Here is a 26,315-nt window from a genome sequence, read left to right as displayed (position 1 = left end):
ACAACATTAAAAACATCCGGTTAATTTTAAGAATAACACGCTGTGTTGGCACCAGATCGTATTTGACTTAACTACAACAACAAACCGTCATGATGAGAGCAGCCGGGCCTGGAGTCACAGGTCAGAGGTTTTCACAGGCCATTGAGGACAACATAGATGAGGAGTAGCTCATCATGGAGGCAGAACACCATTGATTCTGTAATTAACGCAGGAAATGCTTGCTCTTGTGACTATCTGGGGGTGCTGCTCCCTGCTATACGCTCTGAAAATGCAGACGGTGGGTGTTGATGGACAACAGAAGCACAGAGCCAAACTGCAACAGAGCAGAGATAGACAGGACACAGATCTGCTGGAAGTGCAGTGCTAGTGTTTTTGTTTTCCTGTTTCCATTGGGATGCCAAATTGTATAATGATGTAACCCTGGTGGGGATTGGTGCAGCAAAAGCACTGACACACGTTAAGAATGAGGATGCTTTTTGTGCTTGCTGTATTTATTGTGTGTCATAGGTTTTATGATGTCAAAGGAGATCGACAGGAGGTGTGCACATCCATTTAATCTTCCTTGTTTTTCACATTATTTCGCGGCATATGCTTTTTGCTTTTGTGCGACTTTGGTTGATATTAACGGTGGAAGATGGACAGGTGATATGAGGAAATGAAAGTGGGGATGACAGGCACTAAAATGGCATGAAATTAGTTGAACCTTGGGCATGTGCTGCCAGGATTCAGCCTTTGTATGAGGCCCAGGCTCTACCGACTGAGCATGACATTCTGATTACCATTATTAAAAGCCGCAGTTTGAATTTGGCGGTTTCATTGGTTCTATATGACCAATCATTGTACTCTTTAATCTTTCAAATACACCCCCCTGTCACTCCCAGACTTCTGACTGTGCCTACTTCTTCCAGCACTCAGGCTCTAACAATGGTATAGTCTCAGCATTCAGCCTAACTCTTGAGCTCCACTTACTTACTGTGAATGGGTGTGATGCTTATCAGGAGCTTCATACTTCATGAAACTTATGACACCTCAGTCTGAGAGGTGTTTCTGAGGGATTTCATTATGCACACACTCCCCTGTGATGCCTGGTCTTTTAACTCTCTCTCTCCCTGTCTGCTCTTTGAATGACAGTAAAGGAGTGTTGGCTTTTTGAATAGTAATTGGATGAAGCCTTTTCTTAGCACTCCCTGGTTGCACTTTTCCCCAAGCTTGGATATACCATTATTATGCAGATGATTCAGGTTTGCTGGTGTTAGTTTAACCTTATGTAGGCATAAAAACAGTATATACAGTACATTAGCCTGAGGAAAGTGCTGATCAGTAAGTTTCTCTGTACAGCAGGATAGAAACTGAAAGTGAAAATGAGCCAGAATTTATATCCAATCTCAGTAAATGGACTGTAACTGAGAATAGGCTACATAATTATCATCATATTAGAATTTGGTGTAATGTGTATGCACAAAGGATGTGTTGTCTAAGGGTAATTCTTGTGTATATTGTGTTCACATTACAGCTTCACTCTAGGGATGCAGGGATTAAACCTGTTTCACTATTAAACAAAAGTTTAAATGCATACTGCTACACAAGTGTTTCTGTTCACTCTCAATAAGGGGCCAGTGAATTATGTTTTGCACCACCTGCACAGACAGGTGCACATGACACCTTTGCATTGATTTTCCTGCATGTTAAACTATGAGGCAGCTGACTCCGCCCAATTTCTGTACCGCTCCCAGCCCCCATCAGATTTTTGTGGTGCTTCCATGAACTGCAATTACGGCAGGAAGTGCATGGACGTAGTCGCAGCCCTGTGGAAAAGATGCTGCCATAACTGCCAAAGAGGGACAAATGTGTGCAGCGTGTCTTGTTAAGGCACTACAAGCGAGGGTTTTTCTATGGACAGTTTTATCCAAAATTTGGAAATGAACACACTGATCTCTGAATGCATGTTTTGGCCACAGTGTGTTGGCATGCTATTAAAAAGCTCTGCCATGCATAAGTAGTCTAGATGAATATATATTGATAATGAGAGGATAAAAATCACACCTGACCTGCAGCAACTCCACTGGCTTCCCATTAAATACAGCATCATTTTTAAGATTCTGTTTCTCACTTTCAAGGACATCAACAACCTAGCTCTTCAGTACCTCATTGAGCTCCTCCATACAAAAATACCCACCCTACCGTAGTCTCAGGTCCTCCTGTTCCACCCAACTCACCCTCCCACCACCATGGGGTCGAGAGCCTTCAGCCGCTCGGCTTCTGCCTCTGGAACTCTCTCCCCCAGGACGTACTAAGTTCCAACTCCCCCACCACCTTCAAATCCCGCCTCAAAACACACCTTGTCCACCAAGCATACTCAGTTTAATCTGTCTTTATGGGACTGGAATGACTTCCCCTCCCCTTTTATTGTATTAGTATTATATTGTTATTTTGTTGTATTTATTTGTTGAGTGTAGTTTTTAGTATTGGTATGTTTTAAGGTGACCTTTAGTATCCAGAAAACCACCTATAAATAAAATGTATTATAATAATAATAATAATAATAATAATAATAATAATAATAATAATAATAATAATAATAATAATAATAATAACCATTATTATTATTATTATTATTTTTATTATTATTATTATTATTATTATTATTATTATTATTATCATTATCATTATTATTGTTATTATTATCATTATTACTATTATTATTATTATTATTTTTATTTTTAATCATTATTGTTATTATTGTTATTATTATTATTATTATTATTATTATTATTATTATTTATATTATCATCATCATCATTATTATTATTATTATTATTATTATTATTATTATTATTATTATTATTATTATTATTATTATTATTATCATTATTATTATTATTATTATTATTATTGATAAAGACAAAGTATAATCCCATTGCCGGCCCACCATCAGTCACTGAGGCAGAGAGAGACATAATCAAGAGTTCATAACTGCCTAACAGGCTACAGTCAGGTCATTTAAACAGCTTGACATATCAATAACTGTATTCCAGACCTGGGAATGACATTGTAAAAGGGATATGTTTATAGTGGATGAAGTCATGTAATGAAATATGTTTCTAACTGCAGTAGAGATATGTTAAAATCTGGATTATTCAAAGTTCTATACAATGAGAGGACATCTTATATGAACAAGTTAACTTCCCCTTTTCTTTTATAAACATCATAACATGAATGATGACACTTTGAATCATAGAATGGGAACTTTGACATTCATACATTCAGTATCACACATTTATCATTTAAATTAAATAAGTTCCCCTTTAAAAACACTGTTTCCTGATAAATTGGTGCATTAAAACAAACCAGAATGCAAACAATGTGTTTGGCACTCACATTTTTCTACACTATGACCCCCTGTAAATGTGAAATTAATGAATGCATATTAACTGTGATAATTGTGATTATTACTCAAACTATAATCGTACCACCAAAGTCCCTGACTGTTGCACCCCTAGTGGTATCATGATGAATGTGCAGCTCGGCTGGCACAGTGGTAAGACCCCATGATGCAGCCGTTTACTGCGGATACTGAGACTGAAGCAATGTCACGGGAGGTTTGTGTTCACACTCTGATATCACATGCAGCGTTTCAATGGGCCCTCAACGGTTTCTGACGCAGCTTGAGATCTTAAAGAAGACAAAAACAAAATCCTCCTAAAACAAAAAAGACAGAAGGAAGAAAAGAGAAGCTTTTAAAGAGTAAATCCGAGCAAGGTCATGTCTTGGAAATGTTTGTACACTGCTTAAACGGTTTCTCTTTAATAGGTTTTTTGGAGGAAGCGTGATTCTTTAACATATTACATCCACAAATGCTATATTCATGTACAGTACAGGATTTTTAGGTGGGCTGGAATGATGATGTACATAATGCAACTGGTCTTCACTCAATCTATTGACCTTTTCTCCCCCCATTCTTACCTTCAAACTTTGTGTAGATAATAGATCCTTTGCCTTTCCCCCGATGTTGCTAATCCAAGGTAAATACATATCCTCAGTGAAAGTTATGTTTTAGTATGAACATTTAATGACTCGGCAGGTGAAGTCTTTAAGGCATTACATTTTTTTCACATCCTTATCACTGTTGCTCACCCGCAGAGGATGAACATAATTTTCTAGGAGACCAGGTTTGATGGCAGATTGATGGGTGCAATACTAGCTGTTGGGAGAGAGGTAAATCACTCAGATTGTAGTCTAGCAGGAAAGAGGGATAATTTATAGAGTATTAAAAATGATAGACGACTGCCAGGTTTCAAAGGGAAATTGAAAATATGATTGCATGATAAAAATGTAAATGAATCAATACAAGTAACAGACAAAGGAACAGCAGAAATGTGGTCATGATGATATTTATTGACACAGAAATGAAAAAACAGAGAAATGACAAATAATGAAGGAATCTAGAATGAATAGTTTTCTAAACGGTCTGATTGAGCTGCAGCATGAGGCATCAGGAGGCCAGGAGAGGCAGCTTAATGACTCATGATAAGTCCTACTGACATAAAGTGTGTAACGAGGAGTAAGGGGCGAATCAGCCTGACATCTTTATAAATTAGGACCAGTCTGCTTGAGACACCAGGGTAGCAAAAGCTGCTTTATATAGATATCTACCAACCTTCCCTCTCTAGCCAAGTACCCCTACACATGCCTACACACCTACCCTCCAACCTTTCTTTCCTTTCTATGTACTAATACCCCTGCCTACCTTCCTTCCTTCTCACCTTCCCTCCCTTTTTAGCTACCTGCCTATTGACCTACCTGCCTACCTTCCTTCCCTCTTTAGCATCCCACCCACCTACCTATCGTCTTAATTTCCCTCCTTCTCTATTTACCCACCCATCTACCTTCTTACCTACCTTTCCTTTCTAGCTACTTACCTACCTACCCACCAACCCACCTACTTGCCTACCTTCCTTCCCTTTCTCGTTACCCACCCACCCAACCTCCTTCCCTTTCTAGTTACCTACTCACCTACCTTCCTTCCTCTTATAATTACCTATACACCCACCTACCTTAATTCCATTTCTAGTTACCTACCCACCTACCTTCCTTTCCTTTCTAGTGACCTACCTACACATCTACCTGCCTACCTCCTTCCCTTCTAGCTACCTACCCACCTTCCTTCCTCTTATAATTACCTATATACCCACCTACCTTTAATTCCATTTTTTGTTACCTACCCACCTACCTTCCTTTCCTTTCTAGTGACCTACCTACACACCTACCTGCCTACCTCCTTCCCTTCTAGCTACCTACCCACCTTCCTTCCTTCCTCTTCTAGTTTCCTACCACCTCACCTGCCTACCCTTTTCCCTTTCTAGCTACCTACCCACGTACGTGCCTTCCCTTACTAACTACCTACCCAGCTACCTTCCTTCCTCTTCTAGTCACCTACCCACCTACCTTAATTCAATTTCTAGTACCTACCCACCTACCTTCCTTTCTAGTGACCTACCTACCCACCTGACTTCTTTCCTTCCATTTTCTAGCTACCTACCCACGTACCTTCCTACCTACCACTCACCTATACACCTATCGCCCCTCCATAGCTGCCTGCATGATTGACAGACTGACCTAAATAACATTCACATAGGTATATAGTCACCAAGTAAATATTGAATTTAATCTGGGGTCAACTTGAGGTTTAGCTGGTCTTCTGATGTCATTTACAACTTCATGAAGTTCTTAAACCAAAATTTTCACCGAAGATAAAGCTGCCTCAAAAGTGTACAAAACTTAAATCTGCATTTCACAGTCGATGGCAAATCTTAAGCGTAGTTGCAGAAACTTTCTACACGGAACGGAATGCTGGACACTCTTCTTTTATTTTTAGCTTCCTGACCAAACCAGACTTTGACTCTCAATTTCCGACTTCTGTCCCTCTCGCAGTAGAAAGACACAAACATGACAGAAAGTGTCTCAAATTCAACGAGTGGAAAATTGGAAGTTGTCTGGAGTTTTTGGTGTGTCCAACACATATTGGCAGAGCAAATAACGAAGGCTGAGATTGAGATTGTTCTTTTGTAAGGGAGCCATGGCGGCCACCAAAGACCAAAATATTGGGACTCACTCTTGAAGATGAAAGCTGTTGGTTGAGGAATTTTGTGACATGTAATCCTAAAGTTAGACGGACACAGCTTTTGATAGTGTTTGTCACTTCTTTTTAGTGGTTAGTGAGGCCTATTAATGTATTTGCTCTTATCAGTGGCTTAAGGAAAAATGCAGGAAACAGGCGGCCGGTGTAGCTCACATCCTGACTGCCCAAGATTAAATGTAGTTTATTCAATACAGTCGGTAAATCGGTGGAAACGAGGTGGCCTGGCAGCTTATTGAAGTGGACTGTCAACAAAATATGTGTGATGCACTAAGATGTGGATTTATGAAGTCCCTGGATTACAGTGCTTCCGCAGCTCAAGCCGGCCATAATGCAGCACTTTGCACATCTCTGGGTTTTCTCTTTGCTTCAGCCCCGCCGTTCCGATGAATGATGGTTTGAGTCTCTTCACACCTGCCTGATTCTTTCTCCTATATCGAGATGTGGATCTCTCTCTCTCTCGTTCTCTCTCTCACACACACACACACACACACATCCACACAGACATAAAGGTTAAGAGAAACTGTGTGAAAGTGGGGCAGCACTGGCCTATTTTACTGGCTATTGATGAAGTGATAGGTCTGGTTCATCTGGCTCCTCTGCATGAATTCCTAGTAAGCCACCTCACACAGGGATCATAGACTATAAATAATGGACGCAGTATCCACGACGTCACTCATCTGTTTCTGAAGCACTGTTTTGAGGGCAATCGGCGGCGGCAGCCATATTGCTGCTGTCGAGAGAGTGTGACGTAAAGAGGCGGGGTTTGAGCCTCCTAGCCAACAGCTACAGTGTTCCCGCCTGTCAATCAAGTCAGCTGTGCCTCTCATTGGAAGACTCGTAATCTCAATATCTTTGAAATGACAGTGTTATGAAAAGATTAACCCCCCGTACAGTGTGTGCCAATTGAGAAATGAGCTATCCAGACTACACTCGTCTTTTGTACCAGGCTGTAAACATGTTTATTTCTGCTGCAAGGATTGGCTTTTTTGAATTGGTGTGTATGTGGTTTCAAGTACTTCTGTAGCCAGCCTCAAGAGGATCCCTGATGAACTGCAGTTTGCTGCTTGCTAGGGATCCAACAGTTAGATCATTTGATGGTATGATGATAGTCTGAGGAATAATCACGGTTTCATAATCATCATGATGTTATGCATTCATTAATTTACAGCCTTACTAATATATAAAATGACAATTCCCTTCTTTAAAAATTTAAGTTTTTATACCTTTTGAAACATAAATAACAAAGTAATAAAAAAGTACAGCACAGAATGATAAATGATGAAGAAAAATGTATCTCTCCCTTCTGATTTCAAAACAAGGTGGAAAAAAATGAGTTGGCTTTTTGACTTAAATTCTTGCGTCTCTTTAAAGCATGAATAACACTTGAACCTCCTCCTGACATTTCAAAGCACTGTAAGTGAAACCGGTACATAGTACATTTTTTGATAAGTAGTTCCTTCTCCCTTTGGTTGATGCTGAAGGATTTGGCAAAAGCCGAGTACCACTGCTTATTCCACTTCAAACTCACAACACTTCAGATTTCAGTCGGTTGATCCAGTGAGTCACTGTTTACTGGACATTGTTTAATACGACAGGATAGAGGAAACACTTCTAAGCAGCTTTTTCTCAGAAATATAACAAAGGAGTGATTGTTGCCTTTGTGCAGAGCAGCCAGCCAATTACTTGTCTCTAAACTGGCAGAGAATTTAAATTAAAAAAAGGTTTAATCGAATGGTTTGGATTGCAGTCATCACACTCATAAACATGATTGTTGATTCCCTCAGTATATTTCCCTCTAAAACCCTGCCCATGATACTAAAGAGGACACATGGTTGCTGAATCAGAGAAAACAGACAGATACAAGAACCACTGAACATAAAAACCAAAGGATCCTCCTCCCTGAAGTGGCCTGTGTGGTGTAAAATTTAAGATTGTACCATGTAAAGAGTGGACTGAATGGGTTCTAATCTGACACTGAGGCCTCTGCCCCTGAACGTCACTTTCTCCTCTCTCTTCCCAGTTCCCCTCTCTACCCTCTGTCCTGTCCTGTGAATAAAGTCATGCAAAGCCCCAAAGTAATCTAAAAAGAGGAAGTCCAGCGTGTGGTAAAGCTTCAGGGACACGTGTTGTTGCAACATATAAACAAGCTGGTCCTCTGTTCCTTGTCTATTTCAGATTATGCTTTGCATTTGCTATTGTTGCCTTGGCTGTGTTTGCTGGGCTTCCTTCTTCAGTCAGCTTGCATCCCAATTTGCTGTTGTTCTATTCCAAATGCCAATCCATAGAGTTCATGCCTGGCTACCCTTGGAGTTCGCCTCACACAAAAAGGATATCTGTATATATTGAACATATTTCATATTTACTCTTTCAAATTGGAGCGGCCTTGATCGTCATAAGAGCAGATTTAGAAGAACAAAATCACTCATAGTGAACCTCACACCACCAAACAATCAGACAAGATAATCTTTCATTAACAGAAAATTGGCCTTTACTGACTTTTCTTGGAAAGAGGAAATCAGACCCAAAATCAGCAGGTTATCCTATAGGGTGTACCTCGCTTAATGTTGGCTCCAGTTGTGGCAGTAGATCTTTATTTGTTGGGGGTGTGGAGCATCTCTGCAGGGAGTGTTACTCCACAAAAGTACAACACTCACTCACATGCTAGAGCCAGATTTAGACATTGCATTCATACTTTTGAGCAATAAGAGAGCTAACCTTGCTTGTTAACACTAACTGCAAAGACTCACTTTTCAGCAATTAAAATGAATATTTTCAGACATCCAAGGCTTTTTGCATCCTCTTTTTCTGGTTCAGATGACTTATAACATGTCAAGCTGTTATTTTGTTGCTTCCTGCATGTGTTTGGAACCGGCCAGCTGTCCAAAAATGCCAGAAAGACTGACTGATGGATGATTCCTGTCAACACTCATTTAAATGACAGATATATTGAGGTTCCGGTTTCTGCTCCATGATAAATTGATTTTACTGCTTGAGTGCTATTAATGTGAACTTGCAGCAGCAGGAAATGTTCAGTTTGTGTAACCTTTTTATGCATAGCTTAGCGATTTGAATGCAGCCCAGGCATGGTAGACTGGGAAAACTACTTAACCGTAATAACTGAAATTGAAAAGCCGTTGAAAAATGCAAACCATTTATGTATTATTGAAATCTATCTGCTTTTGGAGATATCCTTACCACAGTGATTTGTAAGAAAAAATTGAAAAAGAAAATGTTCTCTACACATTTTATTTTTAATTTCTTCATGCAGTTGTTAACTGTAGCAATAACTCATTGACTCCTGCAGTACGGTGATAGGCTGGTGCCATTAATTAAACAGTACAGCGTGTTGACTTATGTATGTCCTCTATAATTAGCTGATGATGGCTGCAGCCCGTGTTGTCAAACCATGCAAATATGCCTCAGAGCACATCCATTTTCTGATTGGCACTGCGTCTTTCTAGTGTTCATCCTGTGAAATACTCCCTTTTTACACTGCTGAGCTGCTGACAAGTGGGTAACGTCAGGGAAACAAATACTCAGAGGTCGAGGGACACAGAGCGGGGGTAAAATCACATGATCTCTGCGCGCTGTATACCGCAGTGACAGCTCACTCAGCAGGCAGCAGCCTAAACGGCATTGAAGCCCAGCAGCATTGGCAGAGGAGCACCAGAAAGCACAACACAGCTGCTCCCTGAGAGTTAAGTATTCAAATCATCAGTTGATTTTGTTTGTCATCAAAGGCAGTCAACTAACTGCACTTTTATTTTAGCCTCATGACTTTAGGCGGAGCAATGCAGAAGCAACAGTCAGGTTAGAAAGTTTGCAAGTAATCTCAACATTATTCCAAGATGTTTAGTGTTCATGATGTTTTTACATGTCACATTCAGCCATTCACAACAAAGTCATAGATGAAATGGCAGCGGCAAGGCTGCTATGTTTAGTGCCTATCTGTATTAACTAATCCAATTCACACACCGGGGTCAGTTTTGGAGTCAAGTGTCTTGCCCAATGACAGTTTTGCTCATGCACAGCAGGATAAAGGATTAAATCCTTGACCTTTTGATTGAGAGACAACTCACTCTACCACTGAGCCTCAGCCAGCTTTTCTTCTTCCAAAATATATTAAATCAGTGATTATAACTTTTGAAAAATATTAAATAAAGCAGTTGCAGAAAATCTCAGGTGTTTAACGACCTTAAAGCTGCAGTTGGTAGGATTGGGGTAAAACAAGGGTACTTATTTTCTGCTGTGTTTGGCAAAAAAGTAATAACACTCATCAACAGCCATCAAAAAATGAAGTATTTTGAGATGATGGCGAGATCTCTGTGTTTTCCTCTGCCTCTTTATTCAGCAATCTAAAAGTTCCAATCACTCCCTTCAGCTCTGACCAATCAGAGCCACTCTCCTGATTGGTCCTCCTACATCGTCCTGATTGAGTGTGCGCTACGATCTGTTTGTGGGCGGGGCATACAGGAGCAGAGATGGGGTGTAGCGAGAGGAGAATCTGGTGTGGAGGGGTATTGTTGACATTCAAAATCTCTCCCTGAACTGATGTTTATTCCAGGACTACCAACAGCAGCTTTAAGTGGTGTGGTTATTTTCTATCAAAGCAGGAAGCAGGAAGATGCTGCAGCTTCTCTACCATGGCGTGCATGAAGGGACTAAGTAGCATGTGATTAAAAAACAAAAAAAAGTTGATTTCAGACTTTTACTGCATCGTTGTTTCATGCATTAAGACGGCTGTGTTCATAATGTTCTTACAAAGAGCTGTATTATCTGCAAGTGTTAAAAGGACTGTATTTATTTAGCGCTGTCTGTAGTCTTCTGACCACTGAAAGGACTTTTACATTACATGTCACATTCACCTATTCTGCCACATTTACAAACTGATGGCAGTGGCTGCTATTGGAAACACCCATCAGTTTTGACTGAGAACCTTCACAGACACCCATCAGTTTTAACTAATCCCCTTCACACACAAGGGGTTTCAGGGTTCAATGGCTACGTTTACATGAAACTTTTAATTCCGAATTAAGATTAAATCCTCTTTAAAAAGATTAAAAATGACCATGTAAACACCTAATTCCGAATGAAAATGATAATTCCGAATTAAACTTAAATCCGAAGTAAGTGTCTGGTTTATTCTGATTTTAAATCCGAATTGAATAATTCCTCTATCATGTATACGTTCATTCCGCTTTAAATTAATTCCGGTCGTTCTTCGCATGCTCGTTCCCCTTGTCCTGTCGCGATGACGCACATACTCCGCGCTGGCGGGCACATATTTCAGGCTGAGGTAGAGCAGCCGTTGCACTAACCGGCTTCGAATCGCCACAGTACGGTCTTCCGCCGCCCTTCTCCGGTCCTCTATCTCTCTTCTCCTCCTCAGCTGATGAAAGTGAAGCAGCATCTTTGTGTCGAGCTGCTTTTTAAAAACTATAGTCAAAATCAAAGCGACATTTGAACTTATTGTGTGGTCTTCCATGTTGTAACCAAAAATGAAAGAAGCAGGAAGTGGAGGCTGTTTTCTTCCGGTAAACGTAAATACGTCACGCCCGCCCCTGTCCAATCAGAACCCTTCCCAACCCCCAGACGTTAAGAGGAATTGAATAAAAACAATTAAACATGTTCTCCATGTAAACCTCAATTCGGAATTACTATTTCCATGTAAACACGAAGGAGAAAACAATAATTTGGAATGATTTAATTCGGAATTATTAATTCAGAATTAAAAAACATCATGTAACCGTGCCCAATGTCGTGCCCAAGGACTCTTCAGTACACTGACAGTGGGACCAGTTTCCTTTCTGATCGAGAGACAACTGACTCTACCACGGAGCCACGGCCACTGAAGAGTTTTCCTTATTTCAAAATAAATGAACCCAGTGATCATAACTTGTAAAAACATTCAATAAAGCAGTTGCAGGTTGGAATCTCTCTGTCATTCGATGGCCTTGAGTGGTGTTCTTATTTTGAATCATGGCAGCAGCAGGAAGCAGGAAGCAGGAAGACACTGCAGCTTCTCCAACATGGCGTGCATCAAGGGACAAAATAGCATGTGATTAAAAAAACCCAAAACCAGTTAATTTCAGACTTTTATTGCATTGTTGTTTTATGCATTAACAGCCACAGCCTTAAATTCTGATACAACAGTGAGATATGTTCATATCCTGCAGGCTTCCAAGGCAAATCATGACTGCATTACTTTAACTGCCCACTAAATTGCTCCACAAAATCCAAACGACGGCATTCTGAAATGCGTTTGAATAAATCTACTTTGTGTAGCACCTGTTTTATTTAGTATGTTATTTACGTTTTTGCAATGGCAGGTCATTAAAAAGCCTTCCTCCTTGATGTTGTATTTCCACAATTAACCACTGAATTAATCTTACTTATATATTCTTCTCTTAAATTATTGCAGAACATTAATGTTAAAATGACAAACATGAAACATTTATATGACAAAGAAACATGTTGAATAAGAACTTGAAGCAAGAAACTATCTCAATCGGCTTCATTGTTTAAATATAAAACATATTATCAAGCATTGGCTCCAAGCCATCCCCAAAGGAGCCCATATACTTGCCACCTGTCTGATGTTGATGGTATATTATGCATCATTATATCATATTCAGGTACTATGGGCATGATTTAAGCCCATTTCTCTTGAGAGCAATACTTTCACAGTGCTTTAGCTTGTGCATGTGCGTGCAGGCCACAGCTCTATGGGGGTTTGTTTGGAGACAAACCAACACTGTTCTGGCGACTCAAAGCCAAAAGCTGGCCAGCCCTGTGAAAGCAGCAGGGATTAGCCGCACGAGGTAGTCTTTTACAGGAAGTAGTTTTCCTCATTGTTTGGAACAAAAATGAAATGTAATGAAGCTGTAAGTTTGATACAGAGGCATGAAAATAAATGTGATGAATACTTTGTAGAGGTTTTTGTTTAGACCGTATGCTGTATAGTTGTTTAACGGTTCATCTGCTCAAAAAGTAGTGTCTGTCTTTAACTTTGTTTTTCAAAAACTGGTGATTCACTTCCTCCTCACTTCGATGATTATTTAAGATATTCACCAAAACCTTTTGAAGTACAGCAAAGCATATTAAGTTGAAGTCCAGAGGAAAATTTTACTGCTCAAGGATTTCTCTTCTAAGTCTCGGGAGACAAAATTGAGATTCTCATTTCAGCCTCAATCAAGTTTCAAATTGTTCTCGTTAGTTTCTCCTAAAATTCACTAGGAGAAATAGTTGAGACCATGACATGAGTCTTATTTGAGACTTAAATGAGAGATCTCATTAATGGCTCATTTTCTTCTCTTTTTTTAAATATATTTTTGGGCTTTTTGCCAGGACCGCTGAAGAGAGACAGGAAATGTGGGGAGTAGAGAGTGGGGGACGACATGCAGGAAATGGTCAACTGGCTGGGAATCGAACCAGCGACCCCTGCGACAAGGACTGTAGCCTCTGTATGTGGGGCGCTTAGACCGCTAGGCCACCAACGCGCAACAGAATCCACCCCTTTAATTGTAATAATCTGGCTAAATCTGGTCAGCCCTTTTGCAGCCCATATTTTAAATAAATCATCTGTCATACCTGGTATGAAATCTCTATCTTTAGCAGTTTCTCTCAAATCCACTAAATCTTTGTGAAGTTGTTTTGTTCCAAACAGACTTGTAAAGGAAGGACCATATTGTGAAGTCAAAGAAGAGATCATTTGACATCTAAATAGCTGATCTTGAAGTGGTTCAAATGTTTTAATGAGAATTGTAAGTTTGTAGACAATTACATTGAAATCTTAATTTTGCAGGGCACTATAAATGTTGATGAAAAGATGAGCTCAGGCTCTTTCTTTGCTCCATCAGAGCTCAACTTGAGACACAAAAACTGAGTCTGACAAAAACAAATGGATGAGGTTTGATTGAGACAATTGAGAGAGCTCCCTGATTTCTCCACCTGAGCTCAAAAGGAGTCACAACACTTGAGAAATACCTGAGAATCATTTCAGATGTTGATGAGATCGCCTTTTGAACTAAAAGGGAGACTAAGCTGAGACTTTTTGCAACTTTTTTCTGGAGGCAAGAATGAGAAACAGGAGACATAAGCTATCGTCTCATTTTGCTTTCAAACAGATCTCATTGTTGTCTAGGAGACATAAATGAAACACTTTTGAGATCTCCTCTCTAAAATTATTTTCCTATGGGATTCTTCCTCTCAGTGGTGAAAAGTACATGTAGAAGTTGAGAACAAGAGAGGATTCAGCCTGCTGCTCTGTGTGTGTGTCTCTCTGCATGAACTCATGGTGTGAGGACGAGAAAAAAAACCTGACAAATTGTTCCCTCACATCCTCACAGAGGCCGGTCAGAGCTGGTCTGCATGGTTAAGCCCACCTCGGTGCAGGAAAAATGGTGCTGAACGACGCTGAGTATGTTTGCCTTGATAATGCCAAAGCCTGTTTGTGTCTGCGTCAGGCGACGGGCAGTTAATCCAGCCTACATCCGACGTCCAGATATCAATGGCGTGTTAGAGAGCCGTGGGGCGAGACAGGCTGTCATGCTTGAGGAGTGCAGCACGCTTGTCATTCTCTGCTTCTCGTGAAGAGCGAGGGAAAAGAAGAAGCGTGGGAGAGAAGGGGACGTGCACATGGTTGGCTGGATTTACTCTGATACTCAGCTGTATTGGATCAGTGTTTCTGCCAGACCAGAGCTAAAATAGAAACCTCTATGTGTGTGTGTGTGTGTCTGTGTCAGTATGTTTATATGTGTGTTGTTATTATAACCAACCGTTCTCCTCTGGTTTGTTGTTGGCAGGATTTACGAGCGGGTCATAGACCCACCTCAGATGGAGCTCACCCCAGGCAGCGGAGTGTGGCTGGGCCAGCACAGTCACAAACACGGCCTCTTTAAGGTAAGCCTCTGCAGATGAAACACACACTCACACAATACACACTTCATGATCATAAAACCCTTTGGATGTTTCTGCAATATGATTAAATCTCTCAGGATATTGAAAGAAGTGTGATGCTGTGTATCTCTTGTTCCTTTAAAAATATCACAGCTATGTTCATGCATTCTCATCATGCTGTGTTTATTAATGGACAAGTACTCTACTTATGTCTGATGCCATCAATTAATCAGACAAGCAACTTTTGTCAGAGCTGTTGCATCCATTGCAACACTCTTTCATTCATTCAAGTTACTTGTTAACAGAAACTGTAAATTAGTCTTTAAAGCTCCTGTCTCTGCTGATTTTGGTGCCCCTTGTGGACAAAGTGTTGCATCTTCCCTTTGCTGATCTTGTCCTGCACTTGTGGAAGTGGCGTCTTTTGTGGAAAAATATCATCCTTATGTCTGTAAACAGTCAAAAAATATAATTCACTGTAAATCTTTGCTGTTGGAGTTTGAAGAAATTGCTCTTTTGGCAGCGTCCATACTCACTTTCCAACCCTAAGGCTGTAGTTTCAGGCATTGACAATTATGAGATAGAAATTATAAGTTGTGTCAATAATGGTATAGTTATCTTTAGGGGTGCAACGGATCAAAAAACTCACGGTTCGGATCGGATCACGGTTTTGAGTCACGGATTGGATCATTTTTCGGATCAGCAAAAAAAAAAAAAAAAGACAAATATAACTTTGTCCCTCCATTTATTTTGTAAAAGACTTTTAAACTTTTGCCAATAAAATAAAAACAAGATTCAACTCAAAATGTACTGCTTGTGCAAAGCACCCTATCTGTGGGCCCAGTCCTGCCTCATTCACTGCATTTCATGGCATGGCAAGTGAAGGAGCAGAGGAACTTCAAAAGTTTCACTCCATTCTTCTTTCAATCGTTGATTTTCACCGTCCACTTTTCTTTGAGCTGCAAACTTGGAACACACAGTTTTGGTGCATTCTAGGGTCCTACAGCTGGCAAAGTGCCAATATGTGAACTGCTCCATAAACGAAAGTGAAAGTTAAAGATTTCACTCGCAGCATTGAACTCTAAGAGACCCATTAACAGGCTGTCTACGTATCGTTGACATGGAGACAAGTCTCGGTAAACACAAGGTGACCTAACCAAAACACAGAGTGAAGGAATAACAGTTCGGGGGCCACAAATAGACGGCCGCGTATTGACGGCCTCTGGTCTAGTGGGTGCGCAACAGAATTTCATAACGTGGCTCAAGCACATTCAGCATTCACTGTATTTCACAGGGAAACCAAAATAGGGTTGTGATTAGGGTTAGGGTTATGATTAGGGTTAGGGTTATGATTAGGGTTAGCGTTAGGGTTAGGGTTAGGGTTGTGATTAGGGTTAGGGTTATGATTAAGGTTAGGGTTAGGGTTATGATTAGGGTTAGGGTTGTGATTAGGGTTAGGGTTAGGGTTATGATTGGGGTTAGGGTTAGGGTTGTGATTAGGGTTAGGGTTAGGGTTAGGGTTAACATTAGGGTTAGGGTTATGATTAGGGTTAGGGTTATGATTAGGGTTAGGGTTAGGGTTAGGGTTGTGATTAGGGTTAGGGTTAGGGTTAGGGTTATGATTAGGGTTAGGGTTGTGATTAGGGTTAGGGTTATGATTAGGGTTAGGGTTAGGGTTAGGGTTGTGATTAGGGTTAGGGTTAGGGTTATGATTAGGGTTAGGGTTGTGATTAGGGTTAGGGTTAGGGTTGTGATTAGGGTTAGGGTTAGGGTTATGATTAGGGTTAGGGTTATGATTAGGGTTAGGGTTATGATTAGGGTTAGGGTTATGATTAGGGTTAGGGTTAGGGTTGTGATTAGGGTTAGGGTTAGGGTTATGATTAGGGTTAGGGTTAGGGTTGTGATTAGGGTTAGGGTTAGGGTTATGATTAGGGTTAGGGTTGTGATTAGGGTTAGGGTTGTGATTAGGGTTAGGGTTATGATTAGGGTTAGGGTTAGGGTTGTGATTAGGGTTAGGGTTGTGATTAGGGTTAGGGTTAGGGTTGTGATTAGGGTTAGGGTTATGATTAGGGTTAGGGTTAGGGTTGTGATTAGGGTTAGGGTTGTGATTAGGGTTAGGGTTATGATTAGGGTTAGGGTTAGGGTTGTGATTAGGGTTAGGGTTAGGGTTGTGATTAGGGTTAGGGTTGTGATTAGGGTTAGGGTTGTGATTAGGGTTAGGGTTATGATTAGGGTTCAGGGTTAGGGTTAGGGTTGTGATTAGGGTTAGGGTTGTGATTAGGGTTAGGGTTAGGGTTATGATTAGGGTTAGGGTTATGATTAGGGTTAGGGTTATGATTAGGGTTAGGGTTGTGATTAGGGTTAGGGTTAGGGTTGTGATTAGGGTTAGGGTTAGGGTTGTGATTAGGGTTAGGGTTAGGGTTGTGATTAGGGTTAGGGTTATGATTAGGGTTAGGGTTATGATTAGGGTTAGGGTTATGATTAGGGTTAGGGTTGTGATTAGGGTTAGGGTTATGATTAGGGTTGTGATTAGGGTTAGGGTTAGGGTTATGATTAGGGTTAGGGTTGTGATTAGGGTTAGGGTTAGGGTTGTGATTAGGGTTAGGGTTAGGGTTGTGATTAGGGTTAGGGTTAGGGTTGTGGTTAGGGTTAGGGTTGTGGTTAGGGTTAGGGTTGTGATTAGGGTTAGGGTTGTGGTTAGGGTTAGGGTTGTGATTAGGGTTAGGGTTGTGATTAGGGTTAGGGTTAGGGTTAGGGTTGTGATTAGGGTCAGGGTTAGGGTTATGATTAGGGTTAGGGTTAGGATCAGGGTTAGGTTTAGAACCAGAACTAAACTTAAGCATTAAGAACCAGAACCAAACTCATGCAAACAAAACCAGAATCAAACTCAACCAGAACCAAACCACAACCAAACCACAACCAAACCAGAACCAAACCAGAACCGAACCAGACCCGGACCAGAACCAGAACCGTACCAGAACTGAACTAGAACCTAACTAGAACCGAATCAGACCCGAACCAAAACCGAACCGAACCGGAACTGAACCGAACCAAACCAGAACCAAACCAGAACCAAACCAGAACCAAACCAGAACCAAACCAGAACCATACTAGAACCAAACCAGACGTGAACCAGAACCGTACCAGAACCATACCAGAACCGAACCAGAACCGAACCAGAACCATACCAGAACCGTACCAGAACCATACCAGAACCGAACCAGAACCGAACCAGAACCGAACCAGAAACGAACCGAACCAGAACCGTACCAGAACCATACCAGAACCGAACCAGAACCGAACCAGAACCGAACCAGAAACGAACTGAACCAGAACCGTACCAGAACCATACCAGAACCGAACCAGAACCGAACCAGAACCGAACCAGAACCGTACCAGAACTGAACCAGAACCGAACCGGAACCGAACCGAACCAGAAACGAACCGAACCAGAAACGAACCTAACCAGAACCGTACCAGAACCGTACCAGAACCGTACCTGATTTGAACCAGAACAGAACCAGACCCGAACCAGAACCGAATCAGAACCGTACCAGAACTGAACCAGAACCGAACCGGAACCGAACTAGAACCATACCAGAACCGAATCAGAACCGAATCAGAACTGAACCAGAACCGTACCAGACGTGAACCAGAATCGAACCAGAACCGAACTGAACCAGAACCTTACCAGAACAGAACAAGAACCGAACCAGAACCAAACTCAAGCAAACAGAACCAGAACTAACTCAGGTAAACCGAACCAGAACCAAACTCGAGCAAACAGAACCAGAACCAGAACCAAACTCAAGCAAACAGAACCAGAACCAGAACCAAACTCAAGCAAACAGAACCAGAACCAAACTCAAGCAAACATTATTAATGTCCTCAGGTTGGCATTGAGTAAAATCAGTTGCCTCAGCTTGGATGGGCTGATCTGATTTCTCCTCAGTGAGTATTTGCCCGGTCTTTAAGAAGACTCTCTGAAGGAACAGATAAAGCCAGGATACACAGCCTCCCCTCCATCACCTGTATCCTATATCCTCACATATGATTGGCCGCATGGCCGCCATGCTGACCAATCAAAACAAAGTTCTGCTGTGAGCAGAGCTGGGGCTGAGAGCTAAGCAGCAAAGGAAAAAACTGGGAGCCGGCTCTCTCTTGATGCGAGCCGGCTCTTCTGATTCACTATAAAGCATCGACTCTCAGAGCTGCAGCTTTGGATGATGACACATCACTAATGTGCTTAATCTGTGTTACAATTATGAGAGGGCCATGGACAATTTTCTCACCTGTAAGGGGTCCCTGGCTCCAAAAAGTTTGAGAACCCCTCCTCTAGCTAGCAGGAGTGCAAACTCCCGATTTTTTGAGAAAAGAGAAAGCTGAGATGAGAGTTGCCCATCATTGTTACTTGGTTGCACTAATAAAGTGAAGTGCTGTACATCTGTGGTTGCATTATTCTATTATCAATTTGCCATCATTTTTAAATATGTAAGAGATGATTTCATGGATAGCCATAGACTGCACGTCTTTCAATGTAGACCAGCTTGATCATCAATGAAAATGTCCTGGAAAATGATCTCTGGAAAATGATCTCTGGAAAAGAGTGGGAACCCTGAAAATGTATAAAAGACTTTAAAGTTTGGGTCTTTTTGAACAAGTGGGTCAGTCAGACCCAAAGCAGGTCAACATCATTTCGACAAGGTATGTCGGTGATAACATTAACAGCAGCAGCAATACAGCAGCAGGCAGGCTGCAGCAGTGGTGATTGTGCAGTGGCACCTGCCGCAAGTAAACATGAATGTGAAACAAAATGCGAACGAGGGAACAGGAGGACAAGGGATCAGTAGGGGAGGTTGTTTTGTGGCCAAATGAATGGGTAGCACTCTTTTTTTTTACTGTAGTTCTCTGCTGTGCTGCTGTGTTGTGTTTCTAATTAGTTAGAAGAGTGAGATGTTGGTTAATGCATCAAACCAATAAAATGGAGGAGTGCATGCCTCCCATATAGGCAGAGGTGTTGTATGGAAGTCTTTTAATGCATTTAGAGTCTAAATATTGTAAGACTTGTGGGGTACAGGTAAGTAAATGGGATGTGAAAGGGGAAATTGTTGTTTGTGCTGCAAATATGGAAGTGAGTGAATGTGGCGCTGTCCATAGTGCTGAAGTAGAGCAGATTGACAGCATGTCCCGCAGAGAAAGAGATGCACTGATTCTAATCACTTTTCTCTGGTTGACTTTGAGTGATTAATGTGAATAATCCAGCGTGACACAGGCATTGTGCATTTTTTATGTATTTTGTGATATTTATGCCCCTCGTGATCCTCTGGAACAGCACTTTCTCGGTGCTCCGGGACCTCATGATTTACAAATGAATTATTTCATTTACAGGACGAAACAAGAAATCCTTTTCTCAGTTTAGAATCTAATAGCAGGAGATATTTTGTGGAATGAAAATGCTAATCTGATGAATATCTCCTTGTTGTTGTCTTTAAACAAGGAGACAGGCCTGCTCTAATGTCATTTGGAACAACAATGAACGCAGAAGGAAAGGATTTATCATATTAGATATGAAAAAATCTAATATTATTTTTTGAAATAAGATCTTGACCTTGTCACACTTGAAGTCTCAGAACACAGTTTTTAGGGTTTATTGCAGATTAACTGTAATTGTCCAGGGTCTGTGCTGAACTTAAATGCACCCATATGTGCTTCACACGTCAGAATAAAAGTCTGAATGACACAGACTTTACTTGACTTGGCTTGAACTGGTATAATTGGCCATATTTGCAGTAGACTGTGAGTGGGAAGAAAGCTTAGCAGGAGATTCAAGAAAGGACGTGCTGCTGGTGTACAGAGGAGCAGCGAAAAGCTCAGCATTTTCTCTGAAATGCTTATTCCCGAGCCCATTAAAACGCTGTCGATTTTTAATCACTGCTCATTTTCTCAGACTCCTGCATGCTCTCACAGCAGGGCGAGTACACTTTTGAGTGTCACCAAGACATGCACATGTTCTTGATACTCCCACCTCTGCTGCCCTCCCGCCATTCAATCAATGGGTGCTTTTGTTTTTTTTTCTTCGTCACATATTGATTAGCATCCAGACCCTCCTGTGGTGTGTACTATTTCTCCTCCTTGTGCTTTGACACAATCGCTGCTGCAACCAAGCCCTCCACTCCTCCTTCCTCCCCCTTCATCCCCTCTTGCATCGCGGCATCAAGGAGCTCCTTCTTCTGGAGTGAAAGCTCTGGTCTTGAAAGAAGCAGCTCTGTCATCCAGTTTTCCAATCGGCAGTCGAGTCTGTCTTCCCTCCGTGTGCACAGAGTGCTTAAAAGTGTTTGTCAGCAGCAGAGACAGATGGTGTGGAGGCTCACAGGCCTGTGTGAAGTGACAGAGGAGATGAGGAGATTCTCCCTATAGGTTTACACCGGGATGAGCTGGCATGTTATCTGACAGGTGCACTTGTAACACCTTGAATCAAGGACCTGTTGCTCAGAGTTTTAGAAGAGCCATTTTGAGCTCTGTTATCCTGATTATCTACTCCAGTTTATGCATATTTATGACACAACTCTGTTTGTTTTTATACAAATTAAGGTACTGTAACTACTTCTTGGCAAGTGGCGCAAGGCATGCCGTGCAAAGACCTTACAACACACAGAGAGAGAGATAGAGAGAGAGAGAGAGAGAGAGAGAGAGAGGAGAGAGAGAGAGAGAGAGAGAGAGAGAGAGAGAGAGAGAGAGAGAGACCCAAACACCAATATGCATGCACAAACAGAAAAAACAAGCCAATGCAGACCTACCAGCTCTGAAAAGTCTTTGTAAAATCTGACTCCAGGGATGGAGATCCAAACTTGGCTCTATTAAGGACTTGTTTGCAGGTAACCATATTTGCTGTTGAGTCTTGTTGGTCCTGTAAAGTTGTATTTTGAGTCAATTCAAGACATTTAAATCAAACCTACATTGGTTGTCTGAAAAACCCTGTGAGCCAGTCACAAGTGTTCAACAAAAAATGGAATAATTCTGGTGGTCAGTTATTTGCGAGGAAGGCTGAGCCTGCAAAGAGCTCTAAAGTCCGGCTACATTTTAACAAAGCAAAAGATAAGGTGGAAGCAAAATGCAGTTTGTATTGCAAAATAATTTCTTGCTAGAGGGAAGGACATGACCTCCATTACCAAGCACATCGACACTTTGCATCAAAATTAAAGCCAAATTCAGTACCTTTGACTGTCTTTGGGTAAAAGATCTAGCCATCCTCTTCCACTCAAAACAGCCTTGGTGATCACACACAAACTTGGTCCAACATAACAAATGGCCCAACGGCCAGAATATTCAAAAAGTTATCAATTAAAGAATACCAGTTCTGTTAAAAAGTCGTTGTCAGATCATTTTTCTACCAAATAATAACAGTAATAATAATACTTTATTTATATTGCACTTTTCAATACAAGTAACAAAGTGCTTTACAGTGGGCAATAAAAACAAGAAGTGCAAAGTAAAATTAAGCAATTAAAAATAAAATGAAATAAAAGCTTAAAAACCCTACAAACTTATAACACAGACCCTTAAAGAGCTAAAATTAAATAAAATCACACAATAAAAGCTTTCCTGTAAAAATGTGTCTTGAGTAATGAAATAAAGTACAACCAAACAAGGCTCAAATCATTAAGGAGGCCCCATAATGGTATCAATGTACATACCAATTGAAGGTCCACATTACTATCTGATGCCCTCTCATTTCTCAAGATGTTTCAGTCACATACTACAATATTTTAGAAACATGAGGTCACTCTTTATAGGACTACAGCTATGTTCTTTTTGAGATGGTTCCCTGTCCCGCTTCTAGATAAAGAACACAATCAGAAGCAGGTTTTGTCCACATCGGCCCCTCATGTGTTGGATGAGGCTTTAACGTTCGCTGGGTTAGCATCAGGAGCTCGTAGATCTCTCTTGTGGCTTTCCTTTCTCAATCTTCCCTAAACTGGTCCACCTGAGCCAATTGTTACAAAGCTAATTTGCTGCTTCCTGTTTGGTTCAAGACCAAGCCCTGCTTCTAGGACTTGATGATGCTCATGGTATTGAACTTCACTATTACCTCGAGCCAAGACCAGAACCAAACCAAAGACTGAAAAATGTTTTCATTTTTGACTTGAGACAGCTGTAACTGTTTTTTTAACCACCTTATGTTGTTTGTCGAGGTGATGGGACCTTGACACAGCTAAAGCAAAACTCTATTGGATTTGTTCCATTATTAGGAAACTGTATGCAGTGGATTTAGACGATTGATTGTTCAATCAGCCTGTCTTTTGTCTCCTTTGCTTCCCACTTTCTTTAATTAATTTATGCTTTTTTTGTCATGTCTTTTCCTTTGGTGAAATCCTTTTGAAAGTCTCCTGATAAGTCCCAGGAGAAGACCTTCGGTTTAAGGCCTGCATAATATTAACAGAGGAAAAACGTTTTGTCCAGCTTCTCCTCTCTACTTCTTTTCAATTCCTTTCACATCGCCTCACCTGCTCCCCACTTTAACCTGCTAAAGAGGAGCCGATAAACACAGCATACTTATTTTCTTCTTTACTTTCAAAAGTGAAGGAGGGTGGGGAGCTTGTTGGTGAGATGAGGAAAGAATAAAGAAGCAGCGGTGAAGAATAAGGGGAAAACAGCCCACAGCTAGAAGTAACACTGCAGATGGAGATAGGAGGTGAAATAATGCAGCAGCTGTAATCTATCCCATTCAGGCTCAGGGGCTGGATAATGATAACACAAGCTAACTAGGCCTTTAAATAAAACATAGTGAGCCCTCACAGTGGCGAGAGGCACTCCTCGTCCTGTGCCGCCTCCTCCCAGGAGTCTCTTCAGCTGAAAGAGCAACTGTAATAAATAATGTTTATCTGCAATCTATTGTACCGAGGATGCCGAGTCCTCAGGGACACTGCAGGCTCGTTTGGAACAGTGCTTTGGTGAAATGTGTGGTGGTTTATGCAACTCAGGTCAGTAATGAATCTAACGCGGACAGTGATGGAAAGCTTGAACAGGTTGAATCAGACAGCACGATGACGGAAGAGCCCAACCTGGATGTGAGGGATGTAGAGCTCATATCTTTCAATCAGTCTGTCTTGTGTTGTCTTTGTTACCTGCTTTGTTAGAATGGTTCCTTATGCTTTGTTCGTGCCTTTCTCATATTTATTCAATCTTTCGTGTACCATTTACAGAAAGCGCTCACCTCCATACCAGGGGAATGTGCATTTTTGACTGGGTGGCCCAACTGGGGCACTGACACAGGCAGGGGTGACCAAGCGTGTGTTCATATAGCCAAAGTCACAAGTGAAGGCACCCCTGGTCTCCCCTCTGGCCACACCCCTGCTCCACACCTGGTGTGCTCACTCTGTCCAGCCTTGTTTCTCCTACTTCTTCAAGTATTAAGGACAAAGGGAAACTCAAAATGACCAGAGTTTAACTTTATATACTGTAAATTATTCCTCCCATAGTTGTTGTGATAGAAGGAATTCATCAAATTTGACCATTTCATCATCAAAAAAAACCAATCAATATCCTATGAATGTCATCAAGAACCTGTCACCACCCCCTCCAGTTCTCCCCAGTATGTCCCTGTTGTCTCGTCCAGAAAGCAAGTTTCAGGAAAAACAGCATCCAGCCTCAACTGGCTCCTTATCAGAGGCATCCAGCGGTCAGTGGGCTCACAGCCTCTCACCTGTGGCAGTCTCTCTCTCTGTGTGTCTACGCTGGGCAACTGCACCTGTCTCTCTTTCTGTGTTCATGCTACAGCACCTGTCTTTTTCTGTGTTCATGCCACTGCACCTGTCTTTTTGATCACACCTCAGGCTTTATTCCTTTTTGACACAGTGTGCTAATTTGAAATGTACTTATAAAAACAACTTATAAATATACACTTCCAGTCAAAAGTTTGGACACACCTTCTCATTCAATGGTTTTTATTTATTCTAATTATTTTCAACGTTGTAGATTAATACTGAAGACATCAAAACTATGAAATAATCTGGTTTTGCCATAATCTGGATTACAATAGGGCTATCCATTGTGTACTAACCCTACCTCTGAACAACACAATGGATGGTCTCAAACACATTAAGAAGGCAAGTCATTCTACAAATGAACTCTTGACAAGGCTCATGTTCATTAGAAACCATTCCAGGAGACCACTTCATGAAGCAGACTGAGAGAATACCAAAAGTGTGCAAAGCTGTCATGAAGGAAAAAAGGGGGCTACTTTACAGAATCTAAAATATAAAACATATTCTGCTTTGTTTAACACTTTTTTGTTCATTAAATAATTCCATGTATGTTTTTTCATAGTTTTGATGTCTTCAGTATTAATCTACAGTGTTTACAATAATTAAAATAAATACAGACCCTTGAATGAGAAGATGTGACATGGCTGAATCTAAACTCTAAAGCCCCTGTGAGGAGTTTTTGATCCTTTATGAAGCATACACAACTAGTCAAAAGTTCAGACACACCTTCTCATGCAATGTTTTTTATTTATCTTAATTATTCTCAATATTGTAGATTAATACTGAAGACATCAAAACTATGAAATAATCTGGTTTTGCCATAATCTGGATTACAACAGTCGTCAAATAGGGCTATCCATTGTGTACTAACCCTACCTCTGAACAACACAACTGATGGTCTCAAACACATTAAGAAGGCAAGTCATTCTACAAATGAACTCTTGACAAGGCTCATGTTCATTAGAAACCATTCCAGGAGACCACTTCATGAAGCAGACTGAGAGAATACCAAGAGTGTGCAAAGCTGTCATGAAGGAAAAAGGGGGCTACTTTACAGAATCTAAAATATAAAACATATTCTGCTTTGTTTAACACTTTTTTGTTCATTATATAATTCCACATATGTTCTTTCATAGTTTTGATGTCTTCACTATTAATCTACAATGTTTCAAATAATTAAAATAAATACAAACCCTTGAATGAGAAGGTGTGTCCAAACTTTTCACTGGTAGTGCATAAGTTAAATAAGTCATAATCTTAGATGTTGATACAAAACAAGGACAAAGTGTCTAATTATGAGGTAAACGTGTGTTGGAGTAATCCCAAGATGAGACCGCAGGGTTCTCTGAACTGCATGTTCAAAAGGTCACACGAGGACTTCATGAGAGGGACATGAGACTTGCTCAATTTGTGATGTCACTAATTGTTGAAGCTCCTTATAAAGAGCAACATAAATTTAATACTTACCGAACTGAAATGTCCTGCTCTGTTCTTTGTTGTTTGGGATTTTCTTGTTG

General features: G+C 40.9%; 1 protein-coding gene across 1 annotated transcript in view; it reads left to right on the top strand.

Moving 5' to 3' along the window:
- LOC117810657 (protein kinase C-binding protein NELL1-like) overlaps positions 1–26,315 on the top strand; it is a 459,515-nt gene that overhangs the window by 121,845 nt on the left and 311,355 nt on the right. Inside the window, exon 5 of the mRNA XM_034680585.1 lies at positions 14,944–15,040. Within this exon, the coding sequence (XP_034536476.1) occupies positions 14,944–15,040 (97 nt within the window). The remainder of the gene's footprint in view (positions 1–14,943; positions 15,041–26,315) is intronic.

The sequence above is a fragment of the Notolabrus celidotus genome, chromosome 3 (genome assembly GCF_009762535.1).
Source record: "Notolabrus celidotus isolate fNotCel1 chromosome 3, fNotCel1.pri, whole genome shotgun sequence".
NCBI classification, from domain to species: domain Eukaryota; kingdom Metazoa; phylum Chordata; class Actinopteri; order Labriformes; family Labridae; genus Notolabrus; species Notolabrus celidotus.
Note: the sequence above shows the minus strand (reverse complement) of the source record. Positions and strands in the feature narration are given on the sequence as shown.